The sequence below is a fragment of the Lupinus angustifolius genome, chromosome LG11 (assembly GCF_001865875.1).
Source record: "Lupinus angustifolius cultivar Tanjil chromosome LG11, LupAngTanjil_v1.0, whole genome shotgun sequence".
Classification (NCBI taxonomy): Eukaryota; Viridiplantae; Streptophyta; class Magnoliopsida; order Fabales; family Fabaceae; genus Lupinus; species Lupinus angustifolius.
Genome location: NC_032019.1, coordinates 4,052,390 through 4,072,719, shown reverse-complemented (window position 1 = coordinate 4,072,719; position 20,330 = coordinate 4,052,390). Strand labels below are relative to the sequence as shown.

Below are 20,330 nucleotides of genomic sequence, written 5' to 3'. Positions count from 1 at the left end.
ATGTACAATCTGAAATTTATATATATTATTATGATTTAAATGCTATATTTATAATAATATCCACTTAAATGTTAGGTAGAAGAAATTTTATTGGTTGTTCAACTAGTGCATTTAACTAACTCAACTAACTTAGAATTGATAACTACCTCAATTAACTTATTCAGTTATTGAACAAACCGAACCTTTTAAATGAGTTATGCTCAAATTTTAAAAACTTGATATTAAGCATTGACGAATAACTCATATATTGAACTATACATTGAGCTATATGTTGGAATTAACCGTCATCACCAAAAATGGAGGTGAATATGTTAAACAACTTTAGTGCAATATTTATACATTATCGATGTAAAGATTTATATACAATTAATATATTATTTATTATTCATTTGTATTTTTTTAAATAGTCAATTATGATAAAACATAAATAATAAATGATGCAATGTCAATATATAAAACTCACACACTATTAATATAAATAATTTTTTAAATATAAAATTATGCCTTTTCAAAATAACCAAACAGTATGAGCAAAGTTTAAAAGAAATCGTGAGAATAATAATAGCACAAACGCACAACATAAATTCCAGAGATCAATGCAAGATAGAATGCGACCATAATTTATCTCGTTAGACCCATTAAGGCCTATAAAAATGATCCATTCTAACTATTCTAGAGGTGTCAAAATGAGCGATTCAGAGGGGTTCGGACTAGTCCATACTGATTTGAATTAAACTGGGTCGAGCTAAAAAAATTGAATACAATTTATATATATCAAATTATAACCCAAATTCATCCTAAGCAGGTTGCAGGTTGTGGTGAGTGATCCGCGTAATATTAAAAAATTATTTAAATTTTAACTTATTTAATCTATTTAATATATATAATCTTACGTTAATATATAACTTTTTTAACACACTTCTTAGGCTCAATACAACCAAACTTATAAATCTAATGTGTTGTTTATGAGTTAATACGTGAAGTCTCCGTATATAATTTTTAACATAACTCATTTATTAAATATCTCATTTTATTAGGTTTTCACTTTATAACACAATATAATTTGGACTTCATTATAATATATAAACTTTTAGGCATTATAAAAAATATTATTTTTTGTATGTTCTTTATTAACAATTTTATTATGAACTATTATATTAAATTTGGTTGTGTGGAGTTTTTTATGGGAAAAAATATGTTGTCTTTTAGTTTTGTTGCAAAAGTTATTTTCTTTACTATGTTTTGGCTGTAAAAGTTAAATCTAATTAGGTAACAATTAAGAAAGAAAAAGTGAAATCTATACGGTTTAATGTCTTCTAATTTGATTTGATACATTATTTTTTATTGAGCTTAAAATGATATTATGCAAAATAAGAAAATTAATATAATATTTAACTTTATAACATTACTGTAATTATAAATATTTATGGTATAGACATTACTCTATTTTTATTCAAAGTTCATAACATAATATTTATTATCTATTTTTTATTATAAGTTGTTTTGTAAAATAATGTTTACCTAAGCTTATTGTCAAGCCAAAAATTCTAAAAAAGATTTAAAAAAAATAGGGAAAAGCGGGTAGCCTGAGTTTGCCCAGGTACACCCAGCCCGTGTCTGATTTTCATATAGCCCGTCCTGGTCGGACTAAAAAGCCTGGATGTAATAAAAAGTGTTTAAAATGATAATCAAGCCCTATAGATTTTCGAGCTTTGGTGGACCGACCCAACTGGACTGCCTGTTTTGACACCTCTAAGCCGTCTAATCTCAAACTTAGCAACAATGCATGTCAATAGTTTAAAGCTCCATTTATGTGTAGGAATTGAGGATCCACATTTTACTTGCTATGGCTATGGAGGGGAGTACAACTACAACTTTAATGTTGGATGTAGGTGAACCATAAATGCAAATGACACTAAAAGTTTTGTTGGTTCATGTCAAACACCTTCTATTAGAGTAATTTGGGATGGACCCAATATACTGAGGCAGGTAACAAGGTCGTCTTTAATAAAATATCTAGTCAGGTTTTCTGGGATCTACTTGTCCCCTTGAATATGGCATGTCTCAGACGTTTTACTAAGCTATTGCATCCACTTGCACTATAAATAAAGTCTATTATTGCATCTCTGAGATGGAAATCTTGTAAAACAATAAATATTGGGATCATATTTACATTAAAAACTGGGGAAGCAACACCATATGTTTGGATGGTTATTGTTTCCTATATATCTTTAAAAGCTATATTTGTTTCCTATATATCTATTGCAGTGGGATCCTCCAACCTTGGAAAAGGTGTCTCAGGAAATGGTGGATCAGTACTTCTTGCCTCTAAGTGAATCTGATCTAGAGCTACCAACAAAAAATAGAGAAGCATTTTTCTAGTTTCCTTTTTTCTTTTAAAGTGTTTCCAGAAGTGGACAAATAGATATACAGCAATGGTATTTTGCAGGGCATTGGTCAAGGTTTGAATAGTATTTGTTAAGAGATATATGCACATCAACAAAGTCTTGTGCTTCATGTAAAATTAAAACAGTCAACTTAAATTTTAAACATTTAAATAAGAGTCAAAGAAGTTATTAGGGTTGAAATTGTAGAATGGAAAGATATGTGTACTTGATGAACATAATTGAAGCTCCATTTAGTAGTTAGACCAAGAAAAGGACATGGTGACTTTTTGATATTGATGGATGTGGGCCACATCCCTTCAATACACGACCTAAAAATGTAAAGTACGACAGTCACTTGAAACATGTAGGGGCATTATTCAAGAAAGCAAAAGAAATTGCCTTATCATATAGATAAATGATATTGATGTATGTCAAGAAGTGATGAACTTAAATTATTTTGAATTTTAAAATATTATTTAAATTTACTAAAAAATATCTTAGGAAAAATATGACTTCAAGTTATTTGACGTAAATATCAAATCAGTCGTAAGTTAGGTACATAATATACATTCTATGACAACGAATTTTTTCACGATAGATTATCTTGTTCTGAATCTCAATTAGGTACATAATATTATATTTAAGTTTATAGGAAATGATTAAATGATTTTAAAATAGTGATTTAATATTGTATAAGTTTAATTCAAATAATCTTATATATATAAGTTGAGTCACATACATCAACAAAAGCTTACCCGTTTCATATAAATATCTATCAATGACCAAAATTGTTTTAATTCCAAATGTGTAAATAAAACTAGTATATCATTGTACTCATGAAAAAAGAGAAAGAAATAATAAGAACCAAAATTGTCTTAGAAAAATTGTACACAAATCACATTGTTGTTTAGTGACTTCCAAACACACCCAACGTTTTCTTCCCTCGTGAAGGAAACAATCAAAGTCACTTAGATTAGGCTAGCTAAATTTTGGGTAGCTTAAAAAATGCACCCAAAAAAACTTAAGAAAATCTTTATTTAAATGTGAAATCACATATTAAATGTAATGCAGTGAGTAGAATAATTTATAAGTGAAAAAACTTATTGAATTAATCCTTTGTAGTCAGTTTTCAAGTTAAGTTTCAGATGAGAAAAAATTAAAGACTTCAAAATCATCTTACAATGAGTCTCCCCAAACTATGGGACACTAGGACATATCGAATTTAAGGGTGCTGAGCCCCACATTCGATAGGATAGAATGAGTAAAAGATTCATCAAATCATTTTCTTTTTTATCTTAAGATTTTGGTACAAAATCTAAAATTTCTCACCTATAAGCGGATATTTAGTTTTCCATCCGCCAATAAAAATGAGTCTTTTCAATGGCCTAAGTTCTTTTATCTTAAGATTTTGGTATAAAATCTAAAATCTCTCGCTTGTAAGCGGATATTCATTTTCCAATCCACCAATAACAATGAGGCTTTTCAATGGCCTAAGTTTCTTTTATCTTAAGATTTTGGTATAATATCTAAAATCTCTCACTTGTAAGTGGATATTCATTTTCCCATCCACTAATAACAATGAGTCTTCTCAATGGTTTAAGTTCTTTTTATTTTAAAGTTTTGGTGAAAAATCTAAAATTTCTCACTTGTAAGCAGATATTCATTTTCTCACCCACCAATAACAATGAGTCTTTTCAGTGGTCTAAGATCTTTTATCTTAAGGTTTTTGTATAAAATCTAAAATCTATCACTTGTAAGCGGATATTCATTTTCCCATCCACCAATAATAATGAGTCTTTTCAATGGTCTAAGTTCCTTTTATCTTAAGGTTTTAGTACAAAATCTAAAATCTGTCACTTGTGAGCCAATATTCATTTTCTCGTCCACCAGTAACAATAAGTCTTTTCAATGACCTAGGTTGAGTCCTATATATGAAGGACAATTGCCTTATTTTAATATAATTCTTACTAAACCGGTGTGAGCTCTAATTCTCAGAATTACATAATAGGTTGGTTGAGCAAACTCTCATCCAACATGGTACACACCCCATGGACAACCTTTAAAATATTTGCGGTGGAGGAAATTTAAAGTGGAGAAAAAATGGTGAAAAATATTGAAGAGTAAAAGAAACTTTTTCCTTTTCAGTTTTTTTTTTTGTTTTCCACAAATATACTCGCACTTGAGGCAATCCTGTTCGAGTCGGGAACATCCACAAGTACGTGGGACTAACTCTCCCAGCGGGCATTTTCCATCTACAAGACTCGAACCCGAGACCTTACTTAAAGGGAATCAAACATGTATCACTTGAACCAACGCCCATTGATTTTCCTTTTTAGTTATGAAGAAAGAAAGATAGGAGAAAATATAGTATGGGGGTCTACTATAATATCTTTCTCTCCTACTTTGGTAATAAAGTGGAGAGAAGATGAAAATTTTGCATGAAATATCAATATTGTCATTAAAAAATTTATTTTCTCTATTTTTTAAATATTAATAATATAAATAAATCTCATTTAGATATAAAAAATATCAATTAAGAATGTTAATTAAAATTATAATAAAATATATATAATAAGATTTATAATTTAAAATTATAATATTTATTTTTTATTAATAAAATAAAACAATTTGTTTTCTTTTATTCTTTTTTTAGAGATATTTTTGTCATTTGACAATAACATTATCTCTCTTCTCATTTTTTATCTAACTAAACAAAAGAGTAAAATAAAAAATATATTTTTCTGTTCATTTTTTTTTTATATCAAACTTTACAAAAATCTATTTTTTCTCATTTTATTTTCTCTTTGCAACCAAATATCTACTATTTAACAAACATAAATGTCAAGAACCACCTGAATGTTTCAAAGTGTTTAAATATTATAATAACTACCATGAGACCATGATAGACACATGTATAATCTATACTATATATTAAGATACAACATGATGAAATTATCATTAATGTGTAATTTTCAATTTCTTATATTGTCCATAAAATTATTTATTTATGCAAAATAGCCATATAATCTTATGTACCCATTAATCACCAATACATTAACTACATCTCTTACATTAAATTAAACAATATATTAAAGATAAAAAATTACAATACAAAAAATATATTTCAATTCTTTAAAATGAAATATGTAAAAATTGAATTTTTAACACCATTCAATGTAAATTTCATCCATGTTGATACACTAGTACTATATAATTGGCTAACATGATACAAGCAAGTCTTGCTCATGTTGTAGTCTTTTTTGTATTATTTCGCAAATAGGAAACAACGTAGAAATAATATTTACTAGTAGGAAGACAAGTTCAAGTGAAAGCGCCTTTTATAAATATATATATATATATATCTTTACAATATTATATTGAGACATGATTTATTAAAATGGACAGTTGGTCGCACATGACTTACTAGTTACTATTTATGATAGGACTTTTACATTTTCATTCTATATATTTGTATTTATATTTAAAAAGGAATGTTCACAACCAGTATTATGAGAGTATTTAAGAAAACAAAACAACTATTTTTATATTAAAAAATGTTACATTTAATATATCGAAAATATTAGACTTACTTTTTTAACATTGGAATTTTATTTATTATTTTTTAACCAATAGTATAATACCTTAAGACACTTACTAACATAATATTTTTCATTATATGAATATAATATAATTTATATTTTAAAATTATTTTTTTAAGATCCATTTAATCTCCAGTTACTTAATATATTTTATAATTATTATATATACTTTTATAAAATTTCATAAACAATTTATAAGTTACACATTTAAAATATTTTATAATCAGTAGATATTTTTTATGCTAATAGATATACTCTAAATATTAAAATTAAAATTTTCATTTTGTGCATATTTCACACCTAGGAAAAAGAATTTTGTATTTGGAATTTGAAGTTGCAAAAACATGATTTTTTAAGGAAAATAATGTAAAAATGTGTTTTCCAACAGTACTAGAACCTTGTGTTTCTAAATAGTTGGCGGGTGTCTGGTTATAAATTATAAAAGAATTTCAAATCATTTTTAAGTTCAGATTATAAATTATTTGGGATAGTTACACATTCAAACTATATTATCTATACAAAAGAATAAGTAATAACCCAAACTTGTGAATTTTAACTGAGTGGATATTGCCTTAAGCAAATAGTTTACATTAAATGTAAATGCAGGTAGCAGCAAGTATTGGTTTTAATATTTAATAATAACGGAGTAAGATTTGGTTGAAAAAGTCAGAGTTGAACACACTTACCAATTAGTATAAATACACAAAAAATGTTGGTTGTTGTAATCTACCATATTTGCTTTGCCTAATATCTTCAATGGAGTTTCCTCTTCACATCTCACTTGTATCTTTTCTCTTGCTTTTATCCATTGTAAACCCAATATTTGCAGCAGAAGTTTGTAAGTTCCCTGCAATATTTAATTTTGGTGCCTCAAATTCTGATACTGGTGGCTTGGCTGCTTCCTTTGGAGCATTGTCATCACCATATGGAGAGACATATTTTCACAGACCCGTTGGAAGGTTCTCTGATGGTCGTATCATTCTTGATTTCATAGGTAATATATTCACACTCTACCATTTTGTATTTCATTTAAACATGCCTAATGTCTTATACTAGGGAAATTATATATTGCATCACTATGGAGCAAAAATCCCGAATGCATTTAAACCATTGGATATGTATTCATAAGAATAAAATGAGTTTAAACTAAGAACATAATATAATCTCTATAGTTTATTTGCATCTCCCTTATTAAGTAAGCATTTAAAGTGAGTGTGCAAGTGGTAAATTATACTTTTGTTTGCCATAACAAAGTATATAAGTTGAGTTCTTTTAGCAGTATTTTTCATTTTGAGGTTACATAAGTTAAAAGTATATCTTACCCGACTAAGATAAACAAAACAGAACTATTGGTTTGTAATAGATTAACCTAGATGACTTTGCAGTATTGCATTGGCATCCAAGTATATATATAACATATATCCATAAAGTATTCAAGCTCCATTTTTCATAGAGAAATTGAACCATGTCCATCATAATTCTTTACCATTGGTTTTAAATAATTTATATATTTTATTTAAGATCAGTGATAAAGATGCATTCATAGCTGCGTATTGAAGGCTATAAAATATTTTCCCCCTTTTTCTCTAGCGATTTTATGAAAAGGCCCATCTATTTAATGTAAATAAAGGACTAAATTAAGGAGTAATAAGAAGGGTATAGAAGGGACAACGTTAATTCCAGTCAATAATAACATTTTTTGAACTTTTGTACCTAACATGTACATGATAGTGATGATATAATTTATGGGGTGTACCAAATTAAGATCCCCGATATCACAATTTGCAGTTTAATTATTAGTCTGTTCCCCTCCAAATGAAGGTTTTAAACTCTAATTTTGATATGAAATGTTGTAATTGCAGCACAAAGCTTTGGACTCCCCTATGTAAGTGCATATCTTGATTCTCTAGGGACCAATTTCTCACATGGAGCAAACTTTGGAACAGGAGGATCTACAGTTAAACCTCCATATAGCTATCCAACTAGTCCTACATTTAATTTTAGTTTCAGTCCTTTCTACCTTGATGTACAGTACTCTCAGTTCAAGAGTTTCATACCCAGGACCCAATTCATTAGAAAACAAGGTAAGTAGGGAACATATATTTATTGATAGCATTTCGTGATTTTGAGTTCAGTTTAAGATATGGTTTTACTCGTTGTAATTTGTTCTAGTTTTATTTCGACAGGAGGCATATTTGCAAACTTGATGCCCAATGAAAAGTATTTCTCTGAAGCTCTATACACATATGATATTGGTCAAAATGATCTCACTGCTGGCTTTTTTGGTAATATGACAGCACAACAAGTTAATGCTACTATACCTGATATAATAGATAATTTCTCAGCAAATATTAAGGTAGTTCAATACCTTTTTAATTATATTTTATTATGAGTCATTATATTTGAATTAATATGACTTTTTCAACAATTTCACACATATAGCAATGCCATATTAGTTCATAGTTGCTTACTCTTAAAATCACTCATTTTATCTTATCTTTACACAAACGTTCCAGAAAAATAAAGGAAAATACATGTTGTCTCATTTTTCACCAAACAATTTCCTTTTATTGTCTACCTAATTTATTGCTCTTAATTGTTGAACTATCTTTGGTTATGAAGAAAATGTACGATTTGGGAGCTAGATCATTTTGGATACACAACACAGGACCTATTGGGTGTCTCCCTTTGTTTTTGGCCAATTTTCCATCAGCTGAAAAAGATGAATATGGTTGTGCCAAGGAACATAATGAAGTATCTCAGTATTTGAACTACAGATTGAAGGAAACTTTAGCTCAACTTCGCAAGGACCTTCCTGATGTAGCAATAACATATGTAGATATCTATTCTGTTAAGTTCTCTCTTTTCCAAGACCCAAAGAAATATGGTAAGCCAAATGAATTTCATTCCATTCTCACATTACAAATCTCAAATTAAACTTAATTACCAGCATTTAATGAATGTGAATTTTTATAAGCATCATTATTATTTTAACGAGCAGGATTTGAGCAGCCACATGTTGCATGTTGTGGGAATGGAGGGGAGTACAACTACAACGTTAATGCTTTATGTGGGACAACCATAAACACAAATGGAACTAAAACAATAGTGGGTTCATGTGAGAAACCTTCTGAAAGAATTATTTGGGATGGGACACATTACACAGAGGCAGCTAACAAGGTTATCTTCGATAAAATTGCTACTGGAGCTTTCACAGATCCACCTATCCCATTGAATATGACATGCCACAGAAGTGTCACTAAAACATTGTGAGCTTGAGTTGCTTTGAAGTTAGAGTAGGTTCCTATAGTAAATATAGGATGGTTTGAATTGTACCTCAGTATGTGATTGTAGCTTCGTTTGGGTCTTTGGGATATTGGTTTTAATGTTTGGGTCTTTTTGGGTGGATTCCTCTTAATTCTACAACTATTTGTATGATTGTATCAGAAATCCATCTGAAGTCAGAATGTCATTACATAAATAAAAAATCAATTTCGTATGTTATATAGTAAATAATAACGGCATCATATATAACTTAAAAAAAAGGTAGTGACTGATATAAAACATAAATTTATAATATAAAAAATTCAACATGTTTTTTCATAAATATATTAATTATGGATGTGTGTTAACGAGTATTAATCTTTATAAAATATAAATTATACAAAAATGTTATAGTATTAGTTATGTATTACAATAATGAATGATGTAAAAATTATTATTATTTATACCAAATGATATAAATAAAATAAAAAGTTAATTTTTTTTGAATTTTTAATAACTTTTATAATTAATTTATTGATACATGTAGGACACAATTAAAAGTTTAAAATATATTTATGATATAAATTAATATTGACAACTTGTGGACTTCATGGGTCTATACCCATATAACCACTTAATGTGAGAGATACATCACTAAAAGAGATGATTTAACTTAAACTAAAATATATGTATACATTTCCTTTCATAGTTACCAAAACTCGATAAGATTCTACTACAAATAATGATAAGTTAGAAAAACTAACTTGCCTAACGGTTACAACTAATTACCATTGTTGTTAGTTACGTTGTTATTAAGCACTTGAACTACGTATTACATTTTGTAGTTAAAATGATGGAGCATGTTTTCTACCAAATTATGTAATTGTAATGTTATCTATCTGGTAATTTCAGAATAAAGTTTTGGACTCCCTTATCTCAGCCTCGTACCTTGATTCTCTAGTATCCAACTTCTCACATTGGTGCAAACTTCCAAACATCAGGATCTACACTCAAACCAGAGTATAGTTATTTCATAAATTTCATACCCATGAAAAAATTCTTCTCATAAGTTAAAATATTTATAATAAGAGAATAAAATATTTCTTTATATCGGAAGATAAATTGTCTCCTTCAGTCGGTAGAAGTATGATATGTGAACTTATTTATTTAGTTTTAGAAATATTTTTGTAAAAAATAACTAAATATGACATTTGTCATGATTTCATTGGTTGTAGAAGATAATTAATCTTCTTATATCAGAAGATATTTTATTCTCTTATAATAATTAGACAAGAAATTTCTTTCCTATTGAGCTAGTTTTCACGATGGAATTAGCCTCAATTATTGGAAAAAAATATTTATGAGTTCTAATGAAAGAATTGATTACTTTTTTATGTTCTAATTGGCAGGAATATTTGCAACCTTGATACCCCAAGAAAAGTATTTTTCTAAAGGCTTATGGTCATTTGATATAGGTAAAATGGTCTTAGTGCTAGGCTTAAACGAGTCAAAAAAAATTAAAACATTCAGCTTGGAATTTGAAACATATAAGAGTCAAAAAAGTTATTGGGGTTGAAATTGTAGGATGAAAGATATGTGTACTTGATGAACATAATTGAAGCTCCATTTAGTATTTAGACCAAGAAAAGGACATGGTGGCTTTCAGATATTAATTGACTTGGGCCACATCCCTTCAATACACGACCTAAATATGTAAAGTACAACGTCACTTGAAACATGTAGGGGCATTATTCAAAGAAGCAAAAGAAATTGCCTTATATAGATAAATGATATTGATGTATGTCAAGAAGTGATGAACTTATATTATTTCTAATTTTAAACTATTATTTAAATTTATCAAAAAATATCTTAGAAAAAATATGACTTAAAGTTATTTGACGTAAATATCAAATCAGTCCTTAATTTTCTTTATCGATTAAAGAGTAACAAGTAAAGTAATACACATTTTATGACCATGAATTTTTCCACAATAGATTATCTTGTAATGAATCTCAATTAGCTACATAATATTATATTTAAGTTTACAAGAAATGATTAAATGATTTTAAAATAGTGATTCATTATTGTATAAAAGTTTAATTCGAATAATTTTATATATTTGAGCTGAGCCACATACATCAAGAAAAGCTTACCCGTTTCATATAAACGTCTATCAATAACCAAATTTGTTTTTATTCCAAATGTGTAAATAAAACTAGGATATCGTTGTACTCATGAAAAAAGAGAAAGAAATAATAAGAACGAAAATTGTCTTAAAAAAATTGTACACAAATAAAATTGTTGTTTGGTGACTTCCAAACACAGCCAACGTTTTCTCCCTCGTGGAGGAAACAATCAAAGTCACTTAGATTAAGCTAGCTAAATTTTGGGTAGCTTTAAAAATGCACACTAAAAAACTTAGAAAATATGATTGTTTGGTGTATTTAAATGTGAAATGACATATTAAATAATGTAATGTAATAAGCAGAGAAATTTGTATGGAACTATTAATTTAAAATCTATTTAAGAGTTAAGTCTTGAAGGATAAGAAAAAAATTTGAAAACTTTAAAGTAGAGGTGTCAAAACAGACTATTTGGACGAGTTCAAGTTAGCCCACATCAGGTTCAAACTAAATTTAAACACACTAAAAAGCTTGGATTAAATTTATGTATATCAAATTGTAACTCAAACTCGTCCTAAGCGGGTTGCGGATTGTGACGGGCCAGCCCCCATAATACTAAACAATATTTTTTATTTAAATTTTAACTTATTTAATCTATTTATATATATATATATATATATATAACACATTTGTTATGCCCAAGACAACCAAATGTATAGATCTAATGCCTTGTATTTGAGTTAAAAACACGATGTGAAGTCCACACATATGATTTTTTATCAAAATTCATTTATTAAATCTCTCATTTATATTGGACTCTTACTCTCTAACACAATATAATTTAAACTTTATTGTAATATATAAAGCTTTAGACACTACCAAAGATATTATCCTTCGTATGCGTTTTATCAACTTTTTTATTATGAACTGTTATATTAAACGTGGTTGTGTGTAATTTTCTATGATACAAAATTATGTTATCTTTTAGTTTTGTTGTAAAAGTTATTTTCTTTATTAGTTTTTGTTGAAGAAGTTAAATTTAATTAGATAAATAATTAAGAAAAGAAAAGTTAAATTTATATGGTTTAATGTCTTCTAATTTGATTTGGTATATTATTTTTTATTAGGCTTAAAATGGTATTATGCAAAATAGGAAAAATAATATAATACTTAACTTTATAACATTATTGTAATTAATAAATATTTATGTTATAGACATTATTCTCTTTTTTATTCAAATTTCATAACACAATATTTATTATATATTTTTTATCATAAGTTGTTTTGTAAAATAATTTTCACCTAAGGCATATTACCAAGTCAAATTTCCAAATAAAGATAAAAAGTAAGGAAAATCAGGTAGCCCGAACCCGTTCAGGTAAGCCTGGTCCAAGTCTAGTTTTCGTATAATCGGACCGAGCCGAGCTTAAAAGTCTAATTTCAATTAAAAAATATCTAAAATGATACAAAAACCCTATAAATTTTCGGGGGACGCCCCAACCCATTTTGACGCCTCTATTTCAAAGTCATCTCACAATGAATCTCTTCGTTGATTCATAATGAATCTAAAGGTGTGAAGTCCAACATTTAATAGGATATAATGATTAACGAGTAAAAGATTCAATGATTTCCTTTTATCTTTAGATTTTGATATAAATTCTAAAATTTCTCCATTGTAAGTGTATATTTATTTTCTCATCGACTAATAACAATGAGTACTCTCAATGGCCTAAGTTCATTTTATCTTAAAGTTTTTGTACAAAATCTAAAAAAATTCACTTACATCCACCAATAACAATGAGTCTTTTCAATAGCCTAAGTTCCTTTTATCTTATATTTTTGTTACCAAATAAAAAATCTCTTACTTGTAAGAGGATATTCATTTCTCCATCCACCAATAACAATAAGTCTTTTTAATGGCCTATGTTCTTTTTAGTTTAAGGTTTTGGTATAAAATATAAATCTTTTCACTTGTAAGCGAATATTCATTTTCCATTCACCAATAATAATGAGTCTTTTTTATTGCCTACATTCTACTGTCGTGGGTCCCATATATAAAGGACAAATGTCACATTTTAATATAGTTCTTACTAAACTGATGTGAGTTCTAGCTAATTCTAAGAATTATATAACTAGTTGGTTGAACAAACTCTCATCCAACACGGTACACACCCCATAGCCAACCTTTAACATATATGTGGTAGAGGAGAATTAGAGTGAAGATAAAAGGTAAGAGAGATTGAAGAGGAAAAATAATTCTCCTCTTTACTTATGAAGAGAGAAAGAGAGGAGAAAATAAAAAGTGTGTGGGATCCACTCTAAGATCTTTCTTTCCTACTTTGGTCTAAAAGCGGAGAGAAAATGAAAATTTTGTATGAAATCTTAAAAATGTCCTTGAAATTTTTTATTTCTCTATTTTTTTATTCTAAATACTACTACTATAATTAGTCTATTTTGGATATAAAAATATCAATTAAGAATGTTAATTGAAATTATAATAAAATCTATAATTTAAAATGATAATATTTATTTTTAATTAATAATAAAATATCATTTTCCTTCTTTTTTTCTTTATTTTAGGGATATTTATATCATTTGACCATAACATCATGTTTCTTCCCATTTTTTATCTAACCAAATAAAGAAGTAAGAAAAAAAATATTTATTTCTATTCATTTTCTTATACCATTTGTAATCTATTTTTTCTATTTCTCTTTTTTTATCTTTTTCTCTCATTTTATTTTCTTTTTGCAAAAACATAAAGCATTAATATATTAGATTCATCCACTACTTGTCAAACATAACTATGAAGAACCAACTGGTATGTTTCATAGTGTTTAAATATTATGATAACTACCACGATAGTCACACATATATAATACTATATAATTGGCTAACATGATGCAAGCAAGTCTTGATTTTCTTTTTAGGATTATATGGCAGATAGTAAACAACGTAGAAAAATTATTTGGCTGGTCGGAAGATAACCTTGTATAATATAATATATATGTCTTGCTGTTACACGCGTTTATACAAAATTAGATCTCTTTATAATAATATTACATCATTTAAAATATACTTTAACCATGTAATTAAGTGTTTTTTACTGTCAATAAGTAATTTATTAATCATTAATAACTTTCAAATAAAAATAATACAATTCATTGATAGAGAATATGTTGATAGTATAAAAAATTTACACCATTAATATATATATATTTTATACTCAATATTATATCAAGACATGATATATGATAATGGACAGTTGGTCGCACATGACTTACTAGTTACAATATATGATAGGACTTTTACATTTTCATTCTATATATTTGTATTAATTTGAATTTATATTTAAAAAGGAATGTTAACAACCAGTATTATGAGTGTATCTAAGAAAACAAAAAGTAGTTTTATAATGAAAAATGTCACATTTAATATGTCGAAAAATATTAGACTTAATTTTTCAACATTGAATTTTTATTTTGTATTTTTTAACCAATAGTATAATACCATTTAAAATCCAGTTATTGAAAATATTTTATATACTTTCATATTAATGTATGAATATAATATTATATATATTTATAAAATTGCGTAAACAATTTAAAAGTTACACATTAGAAATATTTTATAATTATTATATATTTTTATGTTAATAGATATACTCTAAATGTTAAAATTAGAATTTTGATTTTGTACATATTTCACACTTAGGAAAAAAATTTGTATTTGGAATTTGAAGTTGCAAAACATGACTTTTTAAGAAAAAAAATATAAAAATGTAATTTCTATTTTGTTTCTAAATGGTTTGCGGGTGTCTTTGATAGGTTATAAATTACAATAGAATTTCAAATCATTTTTAAGATTACAAATTATTTGGGATAGTTACACATTGGAACTATATTATCTACACAAAAGAATAGTTGAGCTTTGTCAACCCAAACTTATGATTTTAACTGAGTCTATATTGAGTTAAGCAAATAGTTTACGTTAAATATAAATGATATATATATATATATAGAGGTGTAATTACCGCCATGATATAATTTATATATTCTTATTTTGTTTTTTAATTTTTAATTTAAAAAACCATATAACCATATATAACCACTTCAAATACATTAATTAAATTGCATATTCTAATAAAGACAAAAAAAAAATATAATACTTTAAAATAAAAATGTAGCCACTAAAACACTCTATCGCACTTAAGTAATAATGGCGTAAGGTTTGGTTGAAAAAGTCAGAGTTGAATACTCGTACAAATTAGTATAAAGAAACAAAAATGTTGGTTGTTGTAATCTACCATATTTGTTTTGCCTAATGTCTTCAATGGAGTTTTCTCTTCACATCTCACTTGTATCTTTTCTCGTGCTTTTATCCATTGTAAACCCATTATTTGCCACAAAAGTTTGTAATTTCCCTGCTATATTTAACTTTGGTGCCTCAAATTCTGATACTGGTGGCTTGGCTGCTTCCTTTGCAGTAGTGAAATCACCATATGGAGAGACATATTTTCACAGACCCGCTGGAAGGTTCTCTGATGGCCGTATCATTCTTGATTTCATAGGTAATATATTCACACTACCATTTTATATTTCATGTAAACATGTTGAATGTGTTATACTAGGGAAATTATATATTGCATCACTATGAAGCAAAAATCTCCAATGCATTTAAACCATTGGATATGCATCTAACATATCATAGATTCAAGAACATATAATAATCTCTGTAGTTTCTTTGCAGCTTCCTTATTATGTAAGAATTTAAAGTGAGCCCGCAAGTGGTAAATTATACTTTTGTTTACCATAACAAAGTATATAAGTTGAGTCCTTTTAGCAGGATTTTTCATTTTTAGGTTACATAAGTTAAAAGTATATCTTACCGGACCATGATAAACAAAGCTCAACTATTGGCTTGTAATAGATTAGCCTAGATGACTTTGCAGTATTGCATTGGCATCCAAGTATATATATCCATAAAATATTCAAGCTCCTTTTTTCATTGAGAAAGTGAACGTGTTCATGATAATTTTATTTATATATTTTATTTAAGATCAGTGATAAAGATGCATTCTTAGTCCCGTATAAAAGACTAAAAAATATATTTTTCCCTTTTTCTCGGGCGATTTTACAAAAGGGCCCATCTATTTATTGTAAACAAATGAGTAATAACAAGGGTAGAGAAGGAACAACATGAATTCCAGTCAAAAACCTTTTTTGAACTTTGTACCTAACATGTGCATGATAGTGATGATATAATTTATGGGGTGTACCAAATCAAGATCCCCAATATCACGTGTTGCAATTTAATCATGAATCCTTTCCCCTCCAAATGAAGGGTTTAAAATCTAATTTTGATATGAAATGTTGTAATTGCAGCACAAAGTTTTGGACTCCCCTATGTAAGTGCATATCTTGATTCTCTAGGGACCAATTTCTCACATGGAGCTAACTTTGCAACAGCAGGATCTACAATTAAACCCCCATCTAGTTATCCAACTAGTCTTATATCTAATGTTAGATTCAGTCCTTTCTACCTTGATGTACAGTACTCGCAGTTCAAGAATTTCATACCCAGAACCCAATTCATTAGACATCAAGGTAAATATAGAGAACATATATTTATTGATAGCTTTTTGTGATTTTGAGTTCTATTTAAGATATGGTTTTACTCCTTTTAATTTGTTTTAGTTTTATTTCAACAGGAGGCATATTTGCAAACTTGATGCCCCATAAAAAGTATTTCTCTGAAGCTCTATACACATATGATATTGGTCAAAATGATATCACTGCTGGCTTTTTTGGTAATATGACAGTGCAACAAGTTATTGCTACTATACCTGATATAGTCAATAATTTCTCAGCAAATATTAAGGTAGTTCAATACCTTTTTAATTATATTTTATTAGGAGTCATGTTATTTGAATTAATTAATATGACGTTTTCAACTATTTCACACATATAGCATCCTCATCCATGAATCACATTATAAGTTCTTAATTGGATCCACCACTTTTTTATATATATTTTTGCACTTTTCTTCCAACATTATAAGTTATAAGGTAATTCATTTAATGTGTTACTTATTTCAACATTTCTTAAAAATTCTTCAAATGGACCTTACTACTTATAACATGCTCTTCTATTTTACATATGTTTTTTCCCTCTCTTTCTCACCCATTTCTCTTGTTATACTTCACAATCAAATAAAAATCTAGCTTATACAGGCTACATAACTTAATTACAAACCTTGTTATATTATGTTCCATCCACGAAGAAGCTAAGCAACATTCTTATGAATACCACAAGCACCCGTTGCACTTACTCTTAAAATCACTCATTGTATCTTATCTTTATACAAACGTTACAAAAAATTAAAGGAAAATACATGTTGTCTCATTTTTCACCAAACAAATTCCTTTTATTGTCTACCTAATTTATTGCTCTTAATTGTTGAATTATCTTTGGCTATGAAGAAAATATACAATTTGGGAGCTAGATCATTTTGGATACACAACACAGGACCTATTGGGTGTCTCCCTTTGATTTTGGCCAATTTTCCATCAGCTGAAAAAGATGAATATGGTTGTGCCAAGGAACATAATGAAGTATCTCAGTATTTCAACCACAGATTGAAGGAAACTTTAGCCCAACTTCGCAAGGACAATCCTGATCTAGCAATAACATATGTAGATATCTATTCCGCTAAGTTCTCTCTTTTCCAAGACCCAAAGAAATATGGTAAACCAAATAAACTTTATTCCATTCCCACATTACAAATCTAAAACTTAATTACCCACAATTAATAAATGTGATTTTTATAAGCATCATTATTATTTTAACGAGCAGGATTTGAGAAGCCACATGTTGCATGTTGTGGGTATGGAGGGGAGTACAACTACAACGTTAATGTTTCATGTGGGTCAACCATAAACACAAATGGCACTGAAAACTTAGTGGGTTCATGTGGAAAACCTTCTGTTAGAATTGTTTGGGATGGGACACATTACACAGAAGCAGCTAACAAGGTTGTCTTCGATAAAATTGCTACTGGAGCTTTCACAGATCCACCTGTCCCGTTGAATATGGCATGCCACAGAAGTTTTACTAAAGAATTGTGAGCTTGATTTGCTTGTTAGTGCAACAATTAGAAGTAAAATAGCTCCCTATAGAATGGTTGGAATTGTACCTTAGTATGTTGATTAATTGTAGCTGCGTTTGGGTCTTTGGGATAGTGGTCTTGATGTTTGGCCATTTTAGGTGGAATCTTGTTAATTGTTCAACTATATATATCAGAAATCCATCTGAAGTCAGAATGTCATTGAATAAATAAAAAATCAACTCCAAATATATAATAAAGAATAACGGTAACATATAACTTAAATAATTTAGATAGTGGGTGATACAAAAATAAATTTACAATATAAAAAAATTAACATATTTTTTTCTAAATATATTAATTACTATTGTGTGTTAAGGACTACTTAATCTTTATGAAATATAAATTAAATACAAAATCTTATAATAATAGTTATTTATCATGTAAATTTTTTTGCTTTCAACCAAATGATATGAATAAAATAAATAAAGTTTATATTTTTTTAAATTTTGAATATCTTTTATAATTAATTTATTGATACAACTAGGGACAAACAATTTAAGATATATGAAATAAATAAATAAATATTGGCAGTTTGTGGGGGTCAAATACACTATGGTGGACTTCTTGGGTCTATCCCCATATAACCACTTAATAAGGTAGATTTATGATAGATGTTATAACTTAAAAAGAATAAAGTCTCTCGTGGTACATCGAGATAAGTTATTTCATCTAGTCATTAAAAATTATAATATATGTTATATTTAATTATTTTCTATAAAAATATTTTTAAAACTAAACAAAATAATACCTATGTCCTATTTTTGTTGACTGAATGAGATATTTTATTCTCTTAACTTAAACTAAAATATTAGTTAGTTATATCTAATGATGGTAATATGGGCATTATCAGCAGGTTAACTCTCATTGCCCACAAAAATGTGGGTATGGCATCATATTTTAGCATGTTAGTCTGTATTGCACGACCTGCTTACCCACTTTATTAGGGGCATTTTAAGTGGCTCCCGGGTTGCCGGAGGGCATTATGTGTCCCAATTTTTGTAGCCCAAGCTCTATTCATCAATTTCACACCACCCCCACTCCCATTCTTACACACTCGTCAGACATTGCATTATGTTTTAGTATTGATTATTAATGTTAAAAATTGAATATAAGTTAGGATTGAATATTAATGTTAGAATTATGATTTGTGATTTATAATTACAGTGCATTACTTTTTAGTGGGCATTACCCGTTAGTATTCATAAAGTAATATTGATATTAGATAAGTTAGTATTGAGCCATAAATTATTTTCTGTGTAAATAAAAAAATGCATACGGGCTGCCCGTATATCCGTTTGCCTGTTTTAAAACGGACAGAACATGTGATTTTGTACGTTAAGCTTTTGCAGGCATGCGTGCGCCCACATAAGTTTTATGGGCATAATACGAGTATGGGCAAAATTAGTCGGCCTGCCCATTTGCCATCTCTAGTTATGTCATTAAGAAACATCTTAGTTAATAAAAATGTACATCATAGCATGTAGTTTGATGGAGATGCACACATTGAAAAAAGGAAATTAGACACCTAAATATTTTTAACATTAAATTAATCATAACTACTAATTTTGATCTAATGATCGTTAGTATCGATGCATGTTCTCGTTTCTCATAATAAGTATGGAGGGAGTGGTGGAGGAAATTATGAGATATAAATTCAGTATAGTAGTTTGGTATTAGAGGCATAAAAAACAAATTGGTATTGAGGATTTGAATTGGAAATTATGACAATGAAATTTTGTCAACTAATAAAAAAACACATTAACTTTAAATCTGTTATCTTCTTTTATACA

The 20,330-nt window shown here is 28.0% G+C and overlaps 2 protein-coding genes across 2 annotated transcripts; both read left to right on the top strand.

Moving 5' to 3' along the window:
* Nucleotides 6,709-9,302, top strand: LOC109360844 (esterase-like). The gene is made up of 5 exons (XM_019605990.1): nucleotides 6,709-6,980; nucleotides 7,849-8,070; nucleotides 8,173-8,342; nucleotides 8,609-8,873; nucleotides 8,988-9,302. The coding sequence occupies exons 1-5, from the start codon at nucleotides 6,743-6,745 to the stop codon at nucleotides 9,257-9,259; spliced, it is 1,167 nt and encodes a 388-aa protein (XP_019461535.1). The 5' UTR covers nucleotides 6,709-6,742; the 3' UTR covers nucleotides 9,260-9,302.
* LOC109360843 (esterase-like) lies at nucleotides 15,661-18,699 on the top strand. Its single transcript, XM_019605989.1, has 5 exons — nucleotides 15,661-15,943; nucleotides 16,758-16,979; nucleotides 17,084-17,253; nucleotides 17,855-18,119; nucleotides 18,228-18,699. The coding sequence occupies exons 1-5, from the start codon at nucleotides 15,697-15,699 to the stop codon at nucleotides 18,497-18,499; spliced, it is 1,176 nt and encodes a 391-aa protein (XP_019461534.1). The 5' UTR covers nucleotides 15,661-15,696; the 3' UTR covers nucleotides 18,500-18,699.

Bases quoted from the DNA above. Each gene is read 5' to 3' on its own strand.
- LOC109360844 (XM_019605990.1), top strand. From the start codon at position 6,743: ATGGAGTTTCCTCTTCACATCTCACTTGTATCTTTTCTCTTGCTTTTA. The intron at 8,343-8,608 runs GTAGTTCAATAC...TTGGTTATGAAG, and splicing joins ATTTCTCAGCAAATATTAAG to AAAATGTACGATTTGGGAGC. The intron at 8,874-8,987 runs GTAAGCCAAATG...TTTAACGAGCAG, and splicing joins CCAAGACCCAAAGAAATATG to GATTTGAGCAGCCACATGTT.
- LOC109360843 (XM_019605989.1), top strand. From the start codon at position 15,697: ATGTCTTCAATGGAGTTTTCTCTTCACATCTCACTTGTATCTTTTCTC. The intron at 15,944-16,757 runs GTAATATATTCA...TTGTAATTGCAG, and splicing joins TATCATTCTTGATTTCATAG to CACAAAGTTTTGGACTCCCC. The intron at 16,980-17,083 runs GTAAATATAGAG...TTATTTCAACAG, and splicing joins CCAATTCATTAGACATCAAG to GAGGCATATTTGCAAACTTG.